The sequence below is a fragment of the Rana temporaria genome, chromosome 3, assembly GCF_905171775.1.
Source record: "Rana temporaria chromosome 3, aRanTem1.1, whole genome shotgun sequence".
Lineage (NCBI taxonomy): Eukaryota > Metazoa > Chordata > Amphibia > Anura > Ranidae > Rana > Rana temporaria.
This window is the reverse complement of record NC_053491.1, coordinates 463,954,271-463,974,977: the sequence shown is the minus strand read 5'-3', so window position 1 is coordinate 463,974,977 and position 20,707 is coordinate 463,954,271. Positions and strand designations below refer to the sequence as shown.

Below are 20,707 nucleotides of genomic sequence, written 5' to 3'. Positions count from 1 at the left end.
CTGTGCCACTCCACTCTTCCTCCAGACTCTGGGACCTTGATTTCCAAAATAAATGTAACATTTTCCACAGTCCGTGATGATTGAGTGTTGGTCCACTGTGTTTTATCAAGTCCAAAGTCATCGCAGCCCTCTACCAGGAAATTCTAGAACACTTCATGCCTCCCTCTGCTGACCAGCTTTATGAAGATGCTGATTTCATTTTCCAGCAGGACTTGGCACCTGCCCACACTGCCAAATGTACCAATACCTGGTCACATGATCATGGTATCACTGTGCCTGATTGGCCAGCAAACTCGCCTGACCTAAACCCCATAGAGAATCTGTGGGGTATAGTCAAGAGGAAGATGAGAGGCACCAGATTTTACTAATCCTTGGTGAACCAGAGAGGGGCCTTCACCAAACTGTTACTACAAGGCTGGAAAACATGCTTGTCTGAAATATCTTTGTAAGCTGTAGTATTAACAGAACCCTTCACTTGGAAACACCGGAACTCACTTCCGTACTTTCTTCTTTTGGCAAATGCACTGGAGACCTGCTGTGGCTTTAGTTCCACTTTTAGCTTACCAGTTTGGTTGGAGATTTCTCCTTGTGGGCAGGGGACACACTGGAAGCAACACGCAGACTGTCCACTTCTGACAGCTTTTCTGTATCCTGGTTTACAACTCTCACTGCATACTGACACAGGAACCTAAAAAATCAATAGAAATAAAATGATGGTTTCTGGAATAACTCATATCCCAATACAAAAAAGAGTAGGGGAAAAAGCAAAGGTTTAATTTTTATCCACTCTGAAGGTTATCGTATTTATCGGGGTAAAGCGCGCACTGCCGTATAGCGCACACCCCCAACCTAATTTCAGGGAAAAAATAAAATACTTACAGTTTGAATGCCCCTCGTTGGTCTCTTGCCCGGCGTCCATCGGCAGCCTTGTCGTCCGTCTGCGGCCTTGGTGGTGTCCTCCCCACTTCTCCCGCGCTGTTTCTGAGCCGATCCCCGCTTCCTGTGCTGTGTTTGAACGCTGCCGCCGACATATACCGAGTGCAGTACACTCGGGCACGCTCGGCCATGCTCGGCTCCTCTCGCATAAAGGCTAGGAGGCGGCACAGGGTGTGACCGCGAGCGGAGCCGAGCCTGGCCTAGTGTACCCGAGTGTACTGCGCTCGATATATGTCGGCAACAGCGTTCAAACACAGCGTGGGAAGCGGGTATCGGCGTATATCGCGCACCCACGATTTTCCCCTGATTTTAAGGGGGAAAAAGTGTGCGATATACGCCGATAAATACGGTATTTTGGAAGATGCAAAACTCCAGGTAAATAACTGAATGCGTACATGAAACACATACAGGACATACTAATTTTACTTACCAAAGTCTAATGCCGCGTAAACACGATCATTTTTCGGCATGTAAAAAACAAAGTTTTTAAAAAATTTCATTTAAAATGATCATGTGTGGACTTCACATAATTTTTCGGGTTCTGAAAAACAACAACAAAAAAATTCGAACATGCTGCATTTTTTAACGACGTTTTAAACTATGTCGTTTTTTGTGTTGTAAAAAATGATCGTGTGTGGGCTAAAACGACGTTAGAAACCTGTGCAAGTTATGAGACGGGAGCGCTCGTTCTGATAAAACTACCGTTCGTAATGGAGTAACTACTGTTTTGTCACGCTGTAACAGACAAAAAAGCATGAATCGTCTTTTACTAACACAAAATCAGCTAAAGCAGCCCCAAGTGTGGCGTCATCCGAATGGAACTTCCCCTTTATAGTGCCGTCGTACGTGTTATACGTCACCGCGCTTTGCTAGAGCATTTTTTTTCACGATCGTGTGTGGGCAACGTCGTTTTAATGATGAAGTTGGAAAAAACTTTGTTTTTTCTAGAGGCTGAAAACTTTGTTTTTTACAAGCCGAAAAATGATCGTTTGTGCGCGGCAAAAGTCCTTATTTACAGCAAGGCTTGTGATTTACACACATTTTCAACACTGCACAGACAGACAGTTGACACATGTAGTACCTGACTAATGAATTCACCTTCCATGTAAAGTAATGTGGTAATCAGGGAGCTGACCTAGGAAGATGTAGTGCTCAACCACCAGGTAGCAGAGTGACTCCACTAACTATGATGCCGCGTACACACGATCGGTTAAACCGATGAGAATGGTCTGATGGACCGTTTTCATCGGTCCAAACCGATCGTGTGTGGGCGCCATCGGTTATATAACCATCTGTTAAAAAAAAGCCAACTTGGTTAAAAATCCACGCATCTGGCTCCAGGGCCTCTGCCACAGGCAATTACATTTCCCCTAGTGAGGCCACCCCCCTACATTTAGAACACACCCAGGGAACATACTTAACCCCTTCCCCGCCCCCTAGTGTTAACCCCTTCCCTGCCAGTGGCAGTTTTATAGTAATCAATGCATTTTTATAGCACTGATCGCTATAAAAATGCCAATGGTCCCAAAAATGTGTCAAAATTGTCCAAAGTGTCCGCCATAATGTTTCAGTACCGATAAAAATCGCTGATCGCCGCCATTACTAGTAAAAAAAAAATATTAATAAAAATGCCATAAAACTATCCCCTATTTTGTAAACGCTATAACTTTTGCGCAAACCAATCAATAAACGCTTATTGCGATTTTTTTTAATGAAAAATATGTAGAAGAATACATATAGGCCTAAACTGAGGGAAAAAATATATATTTTTTGGGGATATTTATTACAGCAAAAAGTAAAAAATATTATTTTTTTTCAAAATTGTCACTCTATTTTTGTTTATAGCACAAAAACTAAAAACCGCAGAGGTGATCAAATACCAACAAAAGAAAGCTCTATTTATGGGGGGGAAAAGGACGGCAATTTTGTTTGGGAGCAACATCGCACGACCGCGCAATTGTCTATTAAAGCGACACAGTGCCGAATAGCAAAAAGTGCTCTGGTCTTTGACCAGCAATATGGTCCGGGGGTTAAGTGGTTAAAACTGCAATTTTACGCCTTTTGGAAAGGCCAGTAAAAACCCGGCTGTGCCAGTAAATTCTAGTTCTTGTGTCATTAAATTTCAATCTGATAGATTGGCAACACTGTTCCTGTCCTGCTCAGTGTTTTACCTGTCAGGAAGTGATGGCAACTCAGACAGAAATACAAATATATGTTCTCTCTTTCCAAAATAACGAATTGAAGTTTTTGGCCTTGTACTGTATGTGCTTGATATTCACTTTGACCTTACTTACCTCTTGGTCTTCTGTGGCCCACAACAAAAGGCTGGAGTTGATGGTAAAGACCTGACCAGAAGCAGCTGTGGTGTCATAACTTCCAACCTTGACCTGTCTTATAGTTCCTTCTGGGGTCATCTGCCAGTTTACAATGTCATAGATGGCTGGCGGGTCTCCATTCTCATCAAAGTAAAGCTCTCTCCCACTGCTCAAAGTGACCCTCACCCTCTTCATATAATACAGCAACTGTGCAATGAAGAAAAGGGAGAATGTAATTTGTATGCTTACAATGATGTAGCTTTTAAAACACAATTATTTTTTCCACACCATGCCATACACACACCACTGTACCCAGGGATTTTTTTCAGGGGGAACTTGGTGGAACTCAGTTCCACCACCTCTGGCTCAGACCCTTGGGGGGGGATTGCTCACCACAATCACTTGTAAACACAGAAGTCCGGTTACAAGTGACAACTCTGCACTCTGTGTGTAACCCCCCTGAACTCTGCACTCTGTATGTAATGCAAGTTGCCCCTTTAAGACCCTCCTACTGTTCGTGAAATTTGACTGACCGCACCCACTATTTGATGTGATTTGGAGGGTGTGTGTAGGGGGAGGGTTTTTTTTGGGGGGGGGGGTCAAGTTCCAGCACTTATTGTTGAAAAAGCCCTGACTGTACCATTATTTCCCTTATTATAACTAGGTAAAACTAATCAGCAAGATTAGAGCTAAAATATAATGTTTTGCCCCTTGGCCTTTAAAGTGTAAATCCAGTTCAATCCCTCTAGAGCAGTGGTTCTCAACCTTTCTAGTGTCGTGACCCTTTGATAACATTTCCCAAGTTGTGGGGACCCCTAACAGTAAAATTATTTTCGTAGTGTGGGTTGTCAGCACCCAAGGCAAGACAAGTAATTTTAGCGCTCCCTGAGTCCCTTCCACTCGTACAGTATTAAAACCCCTTATGGTACATTTCTATTATGTACCACTCTTTCTCTTTTTGTTCTCCTTTCTTTCTGTTTTTTCTCTCTCTATCCTAATTTCTTTCTTTTTTTTCCCCATCTCTGTCTCTAGCCATCTTTCTTGTTCTTTCTCTTATTCCTTCGCTCCCTTTTTCTTTGTTCTTCCCCCTCTTTTCCTCTCCCTTCAATGTATTCTCTATTTTTATTCTTTCTCTTACTCCTTGGTGGGGGTTTGGGGGAATGGGATCAGTGGCAGTGCTGTCAGGAAGTTGGGATGAGTGGCAGTGCTGGGGTGAGTTCTGGTCAGCCAACTTAGGTTCTCTTCATTAAGGTCATCAGCTGATCTGAGAACTGTAGTGGGGACTTTTAATGGCAACTATAATCACAGGTAGTGTTACTCACTGTGTCTCTGACTTTGTGGTGTCTCGTAGCAGTGACAACTATGCCGAAATCAGGAGATGGGGTCTCCTCCAGCCCCTCCTACTTCACATTCCTCACCAGTCAGCTGACCTCTAGTCTCTGCCCCCATGCCATGAACTGAATGGGTGGCTGTAAAAAGGCTGAATGGTCAGCCACATGCTCCAGAAACAGCCCAGCTGGGCAGCCTCAGGCTCCAGGAACAGCCCAGCTGGGCAGCCGCAAAAAGGCTGGGAGAGTGGTGCAGGCGTCAGGAACAGCCCAGGATTCGGTGACCCCTGGCAAATCATCATTCGACCCCCGAGGGGGTAAACTATATACTTTCTCTGCTATGAATAATTGACTGATTGTTTCGCAATGACCTTTTTCAATCTAGTTAAGCCATTCTCAACTAGTGTTCTGTGAGACCCCAGGATTCCTCCAGAGGCTGCTTGAGGTTTATTGGGCTGTAGCAGATTGACCTCCTATCTGATGGTTCCCAAATAGTTCTGTATCCAATGCCATTTGGCAGAACCAGATGCATGACACCGATGATCTTTTTAGCTGTCTGCAAGGATGGCATTCTGGCCACCACTGTAAGGGGACATTCTTTCCACTGATTAACAATGTAAAGGGCGTTATTCCCACTGACCTTCAGTAAATACATTTTGGCAGGGGTTCCCTAAGAGCTGAATAAAATTTCAAGAGTTCTTCTGACTCAACAGCAGGATCATCCTTCGTTATATTCATCTGTCAGGAAGGTCATGTCAGCCTCCATGAATGATCTTGAACTCTTGCTGGTACATGACATTGCCTATCTCATTGTACTAGAGAGCAAAGCTGAGGTTTGTGCATCCCTTGACAAGTGGATGTGCCTTACAGAGGATCTCACCAGCAATGAATCCCCTATTGCAGGGAAGATGATTGGGGGAGGGGAGGTAGGGTGCATTCTGTAAACCAATAGGGTATGCAATAAATTATTTTCACGTTCCCATGTTTACATTATTCAAAACATTTCTAAATTGACAGTGGCTCTGTATTGAAATGGAAAGATCATTAATAACAGTAAATGACAAAAAAAGCTTTGTGCAGCAAATTGTGCAAAAGTTTTCTTTTAACCACTTAAGCCCCAGACCATTTGGCTGACCAAAGACCAGGCCACTCTTTGCGATTTGGCACTGCGTCGCTTTAACTGACAATTGCATGGTTGTGCGACATGGCTCCCAAACAAAATTGACGTCCTTTTTTTCCCACAAATAGAGCTTTCTTTTGGTGGTATTCGATCACCTATGCGGTTTTTATTTTTTGCGCTATAAACAAAAATAGAGCGACAATTTGGAAAAAAAACTAAATTTTTTACTTTTTGCTATCATAAAGATGCCCAAAAAATATATAAAAAAAAGATTTTTTTCCTCAGTTTAGGCCAATACGTATTCTTCTTCATATTTTTGTTAAAAAAAATCGCAATAAGCGCTTATTGATTGGTTTGCGCAAAAGTTATAGGGCCAAATCCTCAAAAGAGATACGCAGGCGGAACTGCTGTTCAGCCTGCGTATCCCTGTGCCTATCTTTGGATCTGATCCTCAAAAGGATTTTTCCAAAGATAGGCAGAAGATCCGACATGTGTAAGAGACTTACACTGTCGGATCTTAGGATGCAGTACCGCATCCGCCGCTGGGGGCATTTCGAGTCGAAATGCCGCTTCGCGTATGCAAATGAGCACTTACGGAGATCCACGAAGCGGTTTAGCTTCGTGAAATCTCCGTAAATACTTACGTTGCAATCGTAAAATTAGGGCTGCTTTTACAAAGTGTAAACTAGTAACACCTTGTAAAAACAGACCTTTTTTTCGATCGCCGCAATTTTTTTTAAATTTTGAATTTTTTTTCCCGGGGCGTAACTTTTTTTTTACCCGACGCAACTTTATTGTCCCGTCGCAATCCACAAAGCCTGGCGTCATTTAAATTGTCATCGCCCCCTGGATGAGAAGACCGCCTTGCGACGGAGGCACTTAAGTTACACAGCCGAAAATTTCTAGGTAAGTGCTTTGTGGATCGGGCACTTAGGTAGAAATTTTCCGCCAGTGTAACTTAACTGCTAAAAGTTAAGTTAGGCAGGTTTTTTGAGGATTTGCCCCATAGTGTCTACAAAATAGGGGATAGTTTTATGGCATTTTTATTAATATATATTTTTTTACTAGTAATGGTGGTGATCAGCGGTTTTTATCATGACTACGACATTATGGCGGACACATCGGACACTTTTGACACCATTTTGGGACCATTGTCATTTTTACAGAGATCAGTGTTATAAAAATGCACTGATTACTGATTACTTAAAGGGGTTAAGTGTGTCCTAGGGAGTGATTCTAACTGTTAAGGAGAGTGGCTACGAATGACACGTCACTGATCGCTGTTTCTGATGACAGCGAACAGACGATCAGTGACATGTCACTAGGAAGAACGGGAGATGTTGTGTTTACACTGACATCTCCCCGTTCTTCAGCTCTGTGACCCGATCGCGGGACACCGGCGGACATCGAGTCTGCGGGTCCCGCGGGCACGGAGCTCTCGATAGGGTCGCGAGCGCGCCTCCGGCAGCGCACGCGCGACCATATGGCAGCAAATTAAAGGGGACATACCTGTACGCCCATTTGCCCAGCCGTGCCATTCTGTCGACGTAAATAGGCGTGCGCTGGTCGGCAAGTGGTTAAAGTATATGTATAGCTAAAACATTTTTGAGCGTTTTCAGTTTTTTGGGTTATTTTGTCCATGCCCTGTTCACTCTAGAAATTTGGCTTTATGTCTTGGTGACAATGGTCACCAGGATATGTAGAGAGGCAGAGTCCATCTAAATGGGAAAGAGACATAAATAAAAGTGTAGGAGGGCACAAAAGGACATCAACCCAAGAACATCATTCAGTATACTTCCTATCCAGAATATCCAAATGTACTAAATCAGAAAAATCAATTTTTATCTATCTGCTCTAAATGGCCATTAATGTATGTCCAAAAGCATGTGGACGCCCATCAAAATTATTCAGGTCAGGTGTGTCCAGATAAGGGTACTATTATTGTATTTAAGGCAATTATGCGCTTTAACCTTGTGGTTAGAGGTTTGGGAAGGTTCTTTTCTGTTCCAGCATGAATGTACTCCCCTGCTTGCTCAATAAAGACATAGTTTGATGAGTTTGGTGTGGACTACTAAAGTGGTCTCTACAGAGTCCCAACCTCAACCCTACTAAACACCTTTGGGGTGAATTGAATGCCAATGAGACAGTTATTTGCGCCCCACATCAGTACCTGACCTTACAAATACTCTTCTGACTGAATTTGCACAGTTCCCACAGACACACTACAACATTTTGTAGAAAGTCCTCTCAAAAAAGTTTTGGATTGTTCAGCAAGCTCATACAAGTTAATATTCAGTTGACCACATGCTTTTGACCATTGGTGTATATATAAGGCCTCGTACACACGATAGGTTAACCAGAGGACAACGGTCTTAGGGACCGTTTTCATCGGTCAAAACAGATCGTGTGTGGGCCCCATAGGTTATTTAACCATAGGTTAAAAAAAAGCCAACTTGCTTTAAAATTAACCTATGGATTCCTAACCAATAGGTCAAAACTGATCGTTAGTAGGCGCGACCATCGGTTAAAAATCCACGCATGCTCAGAATCAAGTCGACGCATGCTTGGAAGCATTGAACGTTGTTTTTTTCAGCACGTCGTTGTGTTTTACGTCACCGCGTTCTGACACGATCGGTTATTTAACCTATAGTGTGTAGGCGTGACGGACCATCAGTCAGCTTCATCGGTTAACCTATGACAACGGTCCTTCAGACCGTTGTCCTCTGGTTAACCTATCGTGTGTACGAGGCTTTAGAGTACTAATATGAGATTACCTGCCAGGAGGTGAAACTGTACATATTTGCACAACTGCCATGAGAAAATGGACCTCCTGCTTTGTGGCAGTTTTGGAGATCCTTCAAAGCTTTGGCCACAACATGAACTGCAGTGTAGATATTGTAGGCCACCCGTAAATTGGAGACATCGTTGTAGCTGTTCTTGATGCTGTCTAGACTCTCTTCTCCAGTGCAAACTTTTTCTTGGATTAACAAATTCTTACTATTCGGAAACTTACAGCTGAATGCTTCCTCCCAATATGACTTCACCAGGTTTCCTCCAAAAGTCATGTTAGGATGGATCTTGTAAAGATATTCACGAAACCCTGGAATCCCCTCACTAAAAAAAGCAAAACCAACCGTTCCAACAAGGAGATGAGCAAAGGCTCCCATATACTGTAAAGTAGTTGTGGACCACCCTTCGCTGGCAACAAATGCTTTTCCAGTGATGTTTTGCTTTGTCATTTCATCAAGAATTGCCAGCAAATCAAGACCAGGAGCAAACACAACAATAATTCTGGCCACTGACTGCTTTATGACTTTGACAATGTGTGGAGCATTGCGATCTTGCTTGCCGGTCAAAATATTCTCCGTGAAGGCCACACAGGCTCCAGCCTTGGTGATCTCCTGTTTAACCAGCTGAATTCCTTGTTGTCCGTAGTCATTGTCCACAGCCAGAAGACCAATCCATATCCAATGAAAATGCAAAACTAGCTTAGCCAGGCCCTTGGATTGAAATGCATCACTTGGAACAGTTCGAAAAAAGGAAGGAAATTTTTTGCGGTCACTTAAGAGGGAGCTTGTGGCATAATAACTGACCTGTTCAAGAAAAGTTAAGAGAAGTGAATTCCTTCTTTATGTGCTTTAGTTTGCATTAATATTTCAACTAAGTAACATCAAGTATACCATATACCGAGACATTGTGATCTTCGGTTGGCAATCAAATAATGCTTACTTTACTAACTTACATAACTCTGGAAGCCCTTAATTAAAAAGTAAATGGAACCTTTTCTTTTGGAAGCTTGGCATAGTACCTTCATCTACACTGAGCTGAAAGCTCAAACAATGTTTTCTGCCTTCCCAACTAGCTTCTGTGTTTACCGGGTTTACCTCGTAAATGGTTTAATGTTACCTGTCCCACATTCTCTGAGGGTTTTGGTTAGTCAGATGCCCTTCTGGACCTTTTGACTAAGAAAAGTTTTAGAATGTGCTATTAAAAATTTGGCGTTTAGGTGATACCCTTTTACTGGCTAACCTGAGTTGCTAAAGATGCAAGCTTTTGGGATGCCTTCGATACCTTTCCCAGGCTTTAGAAAACTCTACTACTACTAGCAAGGAATGAGCTTAACGTTTAGTCCGAATGTAAGTTTGGATCGAACCCGGCTGTTTGGACATTTATCCCAACTCTAAATGTTTGGGGTGTTCGGCAAGGAAGAACGTGACAGCTTCCGGCTGGTTGTTAAGTAAGCATTGGGTGCAAATGGGAAAACTCAGAGGGGTCACATCAGTGCCTAAATAGGGTCAAATGCCCCTATTTGGGCAATAACATTTACAGTATGTAACCACTATCCTTGTTTTTTCCCTTACATTGCTAAAGACTGCTCAGAGAGATGTCATTCGTCTATGTGTAACATTGGGAACGGTCGTGTCTGCCGAGTTTCTTTTTTTCTTTCGGCGAGTCTCTAAGAAGCGGGCATTGTGATTGATGATCGATTTACAATGAGGGACATTTTTGGGGGATTTTTATTTTTCTAAGTTCTTTTTTTTTGGTTACATATTTTTTTGTAAATGAATAGGGGTACTATGTACCCCATATTTATTCATTAGGTGGGTGGGGGTATCTGAGCCCCCCTTCTACAAAATATTGAATATGTTCCATATTCCGATAATCCCCCTGCCATCAGATCCCTGCAATCCCTGACCAGGGTTGTGGGGAAGAGGCCCATGTCCTCATTCACATGTGGGCAAGGTACTTTACCAGGCATACCATGATGATGAGGGCATGTGGCCTGGTATGGTTCAGAGGGGTGCCCACTTATCTCCCCTATCCTGTCCAGCCAGGTGACATGCTTGGATTAAGGATTTGATATGGATTTCCTGGGGGTCATCACACTTTTTTTTCATGAGGTACCCTCTTAAAAGTCATACCAGAATGTTTGAGTCTTTTGGGGGAGACTATATGCAAACTTTTGTTCATTTTTGTTTAGAATGCGCTACCCAGATGTGACATTTACAAAAAAAAAAGCAAAACACTCCTTCAAATGTTCCCCAAAATACATAACAGATACTTGGGGGAGTCTGTGTGCTTTTTTTTTGGAAGAAGCTGGCAATCTGGCAAATGTTATTCCTTTGTAAATGTCAGTGCTGTTGCAGAACTTTCTATACATTACAGAATAGAACCCTTCGCTGTCAGGATTAGCCCCCACCCCAGGTGTCCTAATTCCTACTTGAAGGAATATGGTATTTTTATTGTTTCAAGGACTAAAAAAATTGTTGCATTGGTACATGTACTCAGGACAGTGCCCACCCCACCATGCTATTTTTTGACACCCCCTTGCCCATTATCTTCGAAAATGGGCATTTTAATTTGACGGATTTGGCTTCCATTAATTTCAGTAGGGATTGATTTGGGCATCAAAACGTCTTTGAAGTCTGCCGAACCCTGCTAGAACCCAACCCAGGGCAGTTTGGCTCATCCCTACTGATAGCATGTGCTAGTATGTGAGTAATAATCGGGTATAGTTATTAAGTGACTGGTACATAGTTCCTATTAAAAGCAGTTGATTGGTTTGCTTGATGTTGAAATAAACATTGTGGTGTCCGTCGACCTTCCCAAGCCTTATTGCTGCTACCTCTGGGAGCTCGGGGGACCTATGTACCTTAAACCCTTGTGTTCTGCTTGTATCTTCAAGTTGCCTTATTGTTATTACTTTTGACCTATTTGGTTATATTGGGCCATATTCTGAGTAAAGTTACGATGGAGTAACTCAGGATACTCCATCGTAAATCCCTTTTTTGACCCGTGTATCTATGCTCCTGATTCTCAGAATCATTTTTGCATAGATACACTTAAGATCCGCCATCTGTAAGTCACTTACACTGGCGGATCTTAAATGCAATGACGCCGGCCGCCGCTAGATGGCATTTACATGAAGGAGTCATTTGCATACGCAAATGATCCTTCTACGCCGATTCACGAACGAGTTCGCGTCGCGTAACCGTCGCTAACGTCGTTTGCGTAAGCGGAAACTTACCCCTGCTATATGAGGGGTAAGTTTCCGCAAGTCTCGCGTAGGCCATGTTACGGATGGCGTCGGGTCCCCGTCGTGTTTTTTCGTCGGATACGTCGTTTTACTAAGTCGTTCTTGAATACGACTTTACGTCAATGACGCACACGTCGGCGTCATTGACGTTTTCCGCCGAGAACTGGAGCATGCGCACTGGGCTTTTTCCAGCCCGGCGCATGCCCAGTTCTTTCGCATCGGGGGCGCGCTTCATTTGAATAGAAGCCGCCCCCTTGGAGATCCACCAGGCTACGCCGGGACACTTACACTCCGCTGTCCCAACTTATGGAGCAAGTGGTTGGGGAATACAACACCTGCTCCAGTAAGTTGGGACAGCGGAGTGTAAGTGCCCTAAGCGAAGCAGGCGGATATTTAGAGAGAATATGGCCCATTGTGTTTTTGACTAATGTTTATTGTTCAGAATCTGTGCTAATGCTATTTGAAATGTTTGCACTTTAGTAGGCTGGTGGTTCCGACGGACCACTGCTCCCCCTATGTGTAGGCACCTGGCTAAGACGGCTGTCTTGGCCATGGTCCCACCCCATCGTGGGCCTTATTGCCCACGTCAGGAATCATTTACATTTCCATTAGTTGCTCTATTCCGAGCTCTATTTTGTAACTTTATGATCTATGTTCTTTTCTTACTGTCTCCCTTTTTCTTTTCTTTTTTCTTTTTTTTCTCTTCTTCTTTCCCCCCCTTTCTGGTCCCCGGGGTGTGTGGACAGCAGATATTATAGTCCAACCCTTCTGCCCCAATGACCCTTCATTGGTTATCCCTGAATGTTCAGGGTATGAATTCCCCCCAAAAACGTGTCAAGGTCTTCAAATATCTTAAACAGCAAAAAATTTACATAGCATGTTTGCAAGAGACTCATTTTTCCTCCTCTTCCTGTCCCAAATATTTTGCTGCAGATTACCCCCAAGTTTACTTAGCCAACGGCCCCACTAAGCAGAAAGGGGTTCTCATTGCCATACGCAAATCGGTCCCATTTATTTGCAGTAAACAATTAGCAGATCCGGATGGTAGATACCTTCTCTTACAAGGTTCCGTTCAGGACAACGAGGTGACTATCATGACTTATTACGCTCCGAATGACAATCCAGGACCTTTCCTGACCCACGTTTGCTCCTTGTTGCAGGTCCACCAGAAAGGTACCCTTTTACTGGCAGGTGACTCTAATGTTACGCTGAACCCCTCTCTTGATAAGTACCCAGCGGAGCATAAACCCCCCTCCCCTGCTGCAAAGAAATTCTCGCGGGCCCTGCAAAATTTCGATTTGGTAGATATCTGGCGGGAACTCCACCCCCTGGGTAGGGACTATACTCACTATTCTCATCCTCATCATTCCCACTCTCGGATCGATCATATGTTTGTACTGAGGAAGCACCTTCCCATACTTGACTCTGTTACTATCCTAGCGGCTCCCTGGTCGGATCATGACCCGGTCCTGGCTGTATGCCACTCCCTTCTCAGTAAACCACAACATGCCCCCTGGGTGATGAACGATTCTCTTTTGTCCTTTAAGCCGATTCTTTCTGACATCCTTGAGGCCTCCAAGGATTACTTTGTACTTAATGCGGGGACTGTTTCATCTCCGGTCACATTATGGGAGGCATATAAAGCGGTCCTTCGGGGACATGTCATTCGTATTGCGTCAAGGCGTAAGAAAGAACGTATCCAGACTCGTCGTGATCTGGAGCAACGCCTTGAGGCCCTGTCTGCAGCTTGCAAACAATCTCCCTCCCCGGTTAATCGTAGGCTCCTGGACAAGGCTCGTACGGACCTAGATGTATGTTTGACTGAGGAGGCGGAGGGCACTTTGCGTTGGGCCCGCCAAAAATGGTATGTCAAGGCAAATAAGCCCAATGCAATGTTAGCTAATAGATTGCGTACTTTCACTCCGAAATGTACTCCCATAAATTTGCGCACCCGTCACAATATTCTCACGGGCAATCCACAGCGGGTCTTAGACGAATTTTGTTACCGGCTTACCAAGCTTTATTCAGCCCCTACTCACTCCTCTGTCCAGGGCCTGGATTGCTCTTACCTTCCTTATCCGATACCCACATGTCTCTCATGGACGGAGATATACAGGTCTCAGAAGTCCTTCAGTGTATTAAAGAGCTCAAGGTCGGTAAGAGGCCGGGTCCAGATGGCTTTACGGCCCTTTACTACCGAAAATTAGCGGATGTTTTAGCTCCGCATCTTGCGGCCATGTATAATTCGGTTAAGAGTGGTCATTCGTTTTCACCGAACTTGCTGACTGCTAATATTGTAATGATCCCTAAGCCAGATAGGGACCATTCTTCTTGGGCTAATTTCCGGCCCATTTCCTTAATCAACATTGACATGAAAATCTTGACCAAAATCTTGGCGAATCGCCTGAACTCCTTTCTTCCTCGTCTGATAAAGAAGGACCAGGTGGGTTTTGTCCCTCACAGACAGGCAGGGGATGCCATTAGGAGGCTCATCCAAATTCAGCATATAGTACATAATAGATCCTTGGAAACAATGTTTCTATCTCTAGACGTTAATAAGGCCTTTGACTCTCTGTCTTGGCCCTATTTGACACAGGTGCTCCGTCATTATGGTTTTGGTACCTCTTTCCTGAGCTGGGTTTCGGCTATATATGACTCCCCCCAGGCCAAGGTAAGATACTACGGTTTTGAGTCGTCCACCTTACCTATTAGGAGGGGAACCCGTCAGGGCTGCCCGCTCTCCCCGCTCCTGTTCGTCCTGGCTTTAGAGCCCTTGGCGGAAGCTATTAGATCCCATCCAGATGTTTCGGGGGTGGAGGTGGCGGGCACCTCACACAAATTGTCATTATTTGCGGATGACATTCTGTTGACCATTACCAAGCCCAGAGTTTCCCTCCCCAATCTGTTGTCCCTTCTGGATATTTTTGCCTCGTTCTCTGGCTTATCGGTTAATCCGGCAAAATCTAAAGCGATGGCTATTAATCTCCCACCCTCGGAACTGGAGCCCCTACAGTCTGCTTTTTCCTTCCAATGGCTATCTTCATTACCTTATTTGGGAATTAAGCTAACTCCACAATACTCAGACTTATACCGAGCTAATTTTCCTCCTCTTTTTGAGAAATTATCGGCTATGCTTACCGCTTGGTCCACTCTTCCGCTTTCTTGGTTTGGAAGAGTGGCGACTGTGCGCATGACTTACCTCCCGAAATTACTTTATTTTTTCCGTGTTTTACCGGTCCAGGTTCCGTCTCATATTCTCCGAATACACCAGCGGAAAATTCTGCAGTTTGTTTGGGGCTCCACCAGACCCAGGATTAAGAGGCAGGTTCTATATGCCCGTAGAATTAATGGGGGCCTCTCAGTCCCTAATTTACTAGCATATTACACAGCAGCAGGTATTGCCCCACTGTCCCATCTTCATGAGAAGCAACAAATGCCATTATGGGCCACCCTTGATATAGTGGACTCTCATCCGACACCACTAGCTTCCATTCCTTGGCTCCCCCAGGCACACCGCCCGCCCAATATGGGTCCCTGCTTGGCCCACTCCCTTCGGCTGTGGGATACGGTCAAATACTCAGCGGGCCTGATTTCTTCTCATCTTCCGCTACTCCGTCTCCTTCACTGCCCACTATTCCCCCCGGGTTGTGACAACCCGTTACAGTTCTCATGGTGGACTGACCATGGGTTTGTTGATGTTCATTCCATGCTCGCCCCAACCAAGATTATCTCTTTTGCTGTCTTGCGTTCCTCCCATGACATCCCCCTTAGGGAGCATTATAGTTATCTCCAACTCTCCGACATTTTCTCCAACAACTTATAAAATCCCAACCCACGCCCTACATTATGACCCCTTTCGAAAGGATATGTAGATCGCGTCCCCAGTCCTCGGGGCTTATATCTTTGATTTATACTGCTATCATTAGTTCTAAAAAACCATTACTGAGACCTTACCACCTCCAATGGGAGGCTGAGCTTGGGAAACAACTTGATCCAGAGGACTGGCACACTATGACCATAGCACTGTCCAAATGCTCTAAGAATGTCCTCTTTTTAGAAAACGCTTACAAGGTGTTCTATAGGTGGTACCATACCCCAGCCAGATTGGCAAGTTTTATTCCATCCTACTCCCCTTTGTGCTTCCGTGGGTGCTCTCAGGATGGTACGATGGCGCACATCTGGTGGACCTGCCCCAGGGTGTGCAGATTGTGGGTTAGAGTTTACGCGTTGCTCCGTAATCTCTTTAACACCAACCTAAAAAGGGACCCTTTCGAGGCCCTTTTGTGGAAACCAATTACGGAGCCCACAATCATTCTACTCGATTTGACTCAGCGTTGCTTTCCCTTTGATGAGCTTCTGTTCCCCACACCCCGCGGACCACCCCTTTCCCCTACTTCCCTCTCTCTATTCTATCCCCTTCTTTCCATTCTGGTTTCTCCTCTTTTTTTTTTAATTCTTTATTTTATCTCTGTTTTCCTTTTTTTCCACAGTAAACGGTTAGTACTATAAAGTTACATTTACAAACAAATAAACATTTCTGGATTCCGTACATTAGTACAAATAATATTACCATCCTCTTCACTGCCTCGGAGTTTCTATATTTTACTGTGCACTTAACCACTTCCTATTCCAAAATAATCCCCCCCTTCCCCCCCCCCCCAAAAAAAAAAAAAAAAAAAATTCTCTCGGTTGCTCTGGCCCACGGGCTTGGACACATGTTGTGCTACTGTTTGTGCTGTAGACTGGTGAATTTCACTCTCTTTTATATAATTCCTTTTTTCTTTTTTTTTTTTTCTTTTTATTATTATTATTTGTAAACCGGCGAGACAGCTGGTGGGTCTCCTAAATCAATATACTACAACCTTATCAGGCAATGCGAGGTATGGACTTTCTTTCTTGCTCAGTTATACCCGCCCTTGGATTTCTGCTGATAGGTTCTAATTCCAGGTTTCAGGATTAATATTTTTTATTCATTTTTTTTTTTTTTCTGTTGTCTGCAACTTTGTATTTGTTGCTTTATGATGTGTCCATCATTGTTTTGTACTTTTTTGCTGATGTGTCTTTTCAATAAAATCTTTTGTACAAGAAATAAACATTGTGGTTTTCACCAATAAAGCTGTGGCGGGTTTTATACTGGGGGGGGGGGGGGGTCTTTTGGCATACTAAATAGCTGCCCTTCTTCTTATTCTTCCTTTTCTACTCAATTTTTTGGTTATTTTGTCCCTGGTCGCTGTGACTTGTTTGTCGGTGGGGAATCCCGGGATACTATGTTTACCATCTCTTCCTGGCAATCCTTTTTTGAATGAACTATTTTTGTCCTGTCATTAGGCAGAACAGGGAAATGCCTTGTTTACATAGACATCTCCCCATTCTGTCTCTTTGTGACACGATCGCGGGCCGACAGCAGACATCAAGTTTGCGGGGCCCGCGGGCAAGGTCACGGAGAGAGCGGTGTGTGCGCCCGCCGCGCGGCTTCCTAACAGAGGTGTACAGGTACACCCGTTTGCCCACCGCTGCCATTCTGCAAACGTATATCGGCGTGCAGCGGTCGGCAAGTGGTTAAAGTTTTATGACAAAATAAACTTTTTTGGTCTCTCAGGATTTTGACAGGCACTCCTTTTTTTTTTCTATACTTCTGAGCAAAATATGCTTGAATACACAAATTAAATTCTGAACTTGCAAGTTTCTGGCTCTGGCACTCAATAAATAGTGAAGCCAAAAGATCAGTATGATAACTACTCAACTAGGTCATCAACAAAGCTGTACACTTCTGTATTCTCTTTCTATGGCTTCCCTTTACACTATCCAAACATTTTACAGAAGACAGTGTGTTACCTGTGGGTAACGGTAGAGTCCCAGAATATTGGCTGCAACTATAGAGTGGGTGGAGGAAGCGGAGCCAATAAAAGCGCTGAGAGGAGCATTGTGTAGACATTGATAATTGGGGATGGCCACATTGAGTCCAGTTAGTACTTGTAAAGTTGCGGCTGTGTTCACGGGTATCACCGCACAAGTGTCATACCACTGGAGCCCCATAGTTATATTGGGTAGAAGGTCCTCATTTTTGTTTATCTCTTCTACAGAAAATAACAGGGCTTGTAGCTGCTGGAAATAGCCAAAGTGAAGCCTTGTGGAAAGAAAAAAAATGTCAACATATGTAGAAGCATTTATGAAGGGTTAATGCATGTGTTAGGAATATGTGTATATCTTGTACCAAGGAGGTGCATGAGTTGGTCAATGTTCTTTTTTACATTGTTGTAAAAATCTAATTACCGTATTTATCGGCGTATACCGCACACTTTTTTGCCCTGAAAATCAGGGCAAAATCGTGGGTGCGCGATATACGCCGATACCCGCTTTCCCGCGGCGAGTTTGAATACTGCGCCAGCATATACCGAGCGCAGTACACTCGTGTATAGACGGCCAGTCTCGGCTCCTCCCGCGCTCACATCCTGGACGTACAGGATGTGAGCGCGACAGTAGCCGAGCCTGCCAGAGTGTACTGCGCTCGGTATATGCCGACGCAGTATTCAAACTCGGCGCGGGAAACGAGCGAGGAGGACGCCGCAGAAGGACGCCGGACCAGACGAAGAGGACACCCGAACCTGCAGACGGACGCCGGACCCGACGAGGCCGCTGATGGACGCCGCGCAAGACACCAAAACTGTAAGTACAAAATACTTTTTTCCACAGGAATTTCTGGCCAACTTTAGGGGTGCGCGCTATACGCGGGAGCGCGCTATACCCCAATAAATACGGTAATATAAACGTTTTAAACAAACATATGATAAGCCATTAAAACTTGTGTTTTAGATACAGTATCTCACAAAAGTGAGTACACCCCTCACATTTTTGTAAATATTTTATTCTATCTTTTCATGTGACAGCACTGAAGAAATGATACTTTGCTACAATGTAAACTAGTGAGTGTACAGCTTGTATAACAGTGTAAATTTGCTGTCCCCTCAAAATAACTCAACCCACAGCCATTAATGTCTAAACCGCTGGCAACAAAAGTGAGTACACCCCTAAGTGAAAATGTCCAAATTAAGTCCAAAGTGTCAATATTTTGTGTGGCCACCATTATTTTCCAGCACTGACTTAACTCTCTTGGGCATGGAGTTCACCAGAGCTTCACAGATTGTCACTGGAGTCCTCTTCCACTTCTCCATGAGGACATCACAGAGCTGGTGGATGTTAGCGACCTTGCGCTCCTCCACCTTCCGCTTGAGGATGCCCCAGTTCATCGCCTTTACCCTCAGCTTCTTTAGCAAGGCAGTGGTCATCTTGGAGGTGTGTTTGGGGTTGTTATCATGGTGGAATACTGCCCTGCGGCCCAGTATCTGAAGGGAGGGGATCATGTTCTGCTTCAGTATGTCACAGTACATGTTGGCATTCATGGTTCCCTCAATGAACTGTAGCTCCCCAGTGTCCGCAGCACTCATGCAGCCCCAGACCATGAGTCTCCCACCACCATGCCTGACTGTAGGCAGGACACACTTGTCTTTGTACTCCTCACCTGGTTGCCGTCACACACGGTTGTCACCATCTGAACCAAATAAGTTTATCTTGGTCTCATCAGACCACAGGATGTGGTTCCAGTAATCCATGACCTTAGTCTGCTTGTCTTCAGCAAACTGTTTGTGGGCTTTCTTGTGCATCATCTTTAGAGGAGGCTTCCTTCTGGGATGACAGCCATGCAGACCAATTTGATGCAGTGTGCAGCGTATGGTCTAAGCACTGACAGGCTGACCCCCCACCCCTTCAACCTCTGCACTAATGCTGGCAGCACTCATACGTCTATTTCCCAAAGACAACCTCTGTATATGACGCTGAACACGTGACCTCAACTTCTATGGTCAACCTCTGGCGAGGCCTGTTCTGAGTGGATCCTGTCCTTTTAAACAGCTGTATGGTCTTGACCACCATGCTGTAGCTCAGTTTCAGGGTCTTGGCCTAGGCTATAAGAAAAGATTGCCATCTTTATGTAGAGCAAAAATTATTTTTTTAGATCCTCAGAGAGTTCTTTGCCATGAGGTGCCATGTTGAACTTCCAGTGACTAGTATGAGAGAGTGAGAGCGATAACACCAAATTTAACACACCTGCTCCCCATTCACACCTGAGACCTTGTAACACTAACGAGTCACAAGATACTGGGGAGGGAAAATGGCTAATTGGGCCCAATTTGGACATTTTCACTTTTGTTGCCAGTGGTTTAGACATTAATGGCTGTGTGTTGAGTTATTTTGAGGGGACAGAAAATGTACACTGTTATACAAGCTGTACACTCACTACTTTATATTGTAGCAAAGTGTTGTCACATGAAAAGATATAATAAAATATTTTAAAAATTTGAGGGGTGTACTCACTTTTGTGAGATACTGTATATGTATATATAAAATGCTGCATCTTAGGCCTCATACAAACGACGGGACATGTCCGCGGACCGTTTTCATCGGACATGTCCGCTGTCGGATTTTGGTCTGATGGCTGTACACACCATCAGACCAAATTTCCCGCGGACAGCGAACGTGGACGCGCCGTCGCCGCGACGATTGACCCTGGAAGGTCAATGCTTCCACGCATGCGTCGAATCACTTCGACGCATGCGAGGGCTTTCGGCCGAGCGGACATGTCAGGTGAGTCGTACAGACGACCGAACATGTCCGACGGACAGGCTTCCAGCGGACATGTTTCTTAGCATGCTAAGAAACATTTGTCTGCTGAAAACCTGTCCGCTCGGCCGGGAATCTGGTCCGGTCTGCCGTACAGACGACCGAACATGTCCGCGGACCAGTTTCAGCAGACATGTTCGGTCGTGTGTACGAGGCCTTAAAGGGGACCAGGGGCGGACTGACAGTTCATGGGGCCCCCGGGCAAAAGGAGATCATGGGGCCCCCTGTGTCCCCGCCCACGTTAAAGCTACATTCACACAAAGTCCCACCTACATATTGCACTGCCCACATTGCA

The 20,707-nt window shown here is 44.6% G+C and overlaps 1 protein-coding gene across 1 annotated transcript in view; it reads right to left on the bottom strand.

Moving 5' to 3' along the window:
- LOC120930602 (extracellular calcium-sensing receptor-like) overlaps positions 1-20,707 on the bottom strand; it is a 31,994-nt gene that overhangs the window by 1,922 nt on the left and 9,365 nt on the right. Inside the window, exons 3-6 of the mRNA XM_040341777.1 lie at positions 17,572-17,863; positions 8,474-9,292; positions 3,231-3,458; positions 565-688 (exon numbers count right to left, since the gene is read on the bottom strand). Of these exons, the coding sequence (XP_040197711.1) occupies positions 565-688; positions 3,231-3,458; positions 8,474-9,292; positions 17,572-17,863 (1,463 nt within the window). The remainder of the gene's footprint in view (positions 1-564; positions 689-3,230; positions 3,459-8,473; positions 9,293-17,571; positions 17,864-20,707) is intronic.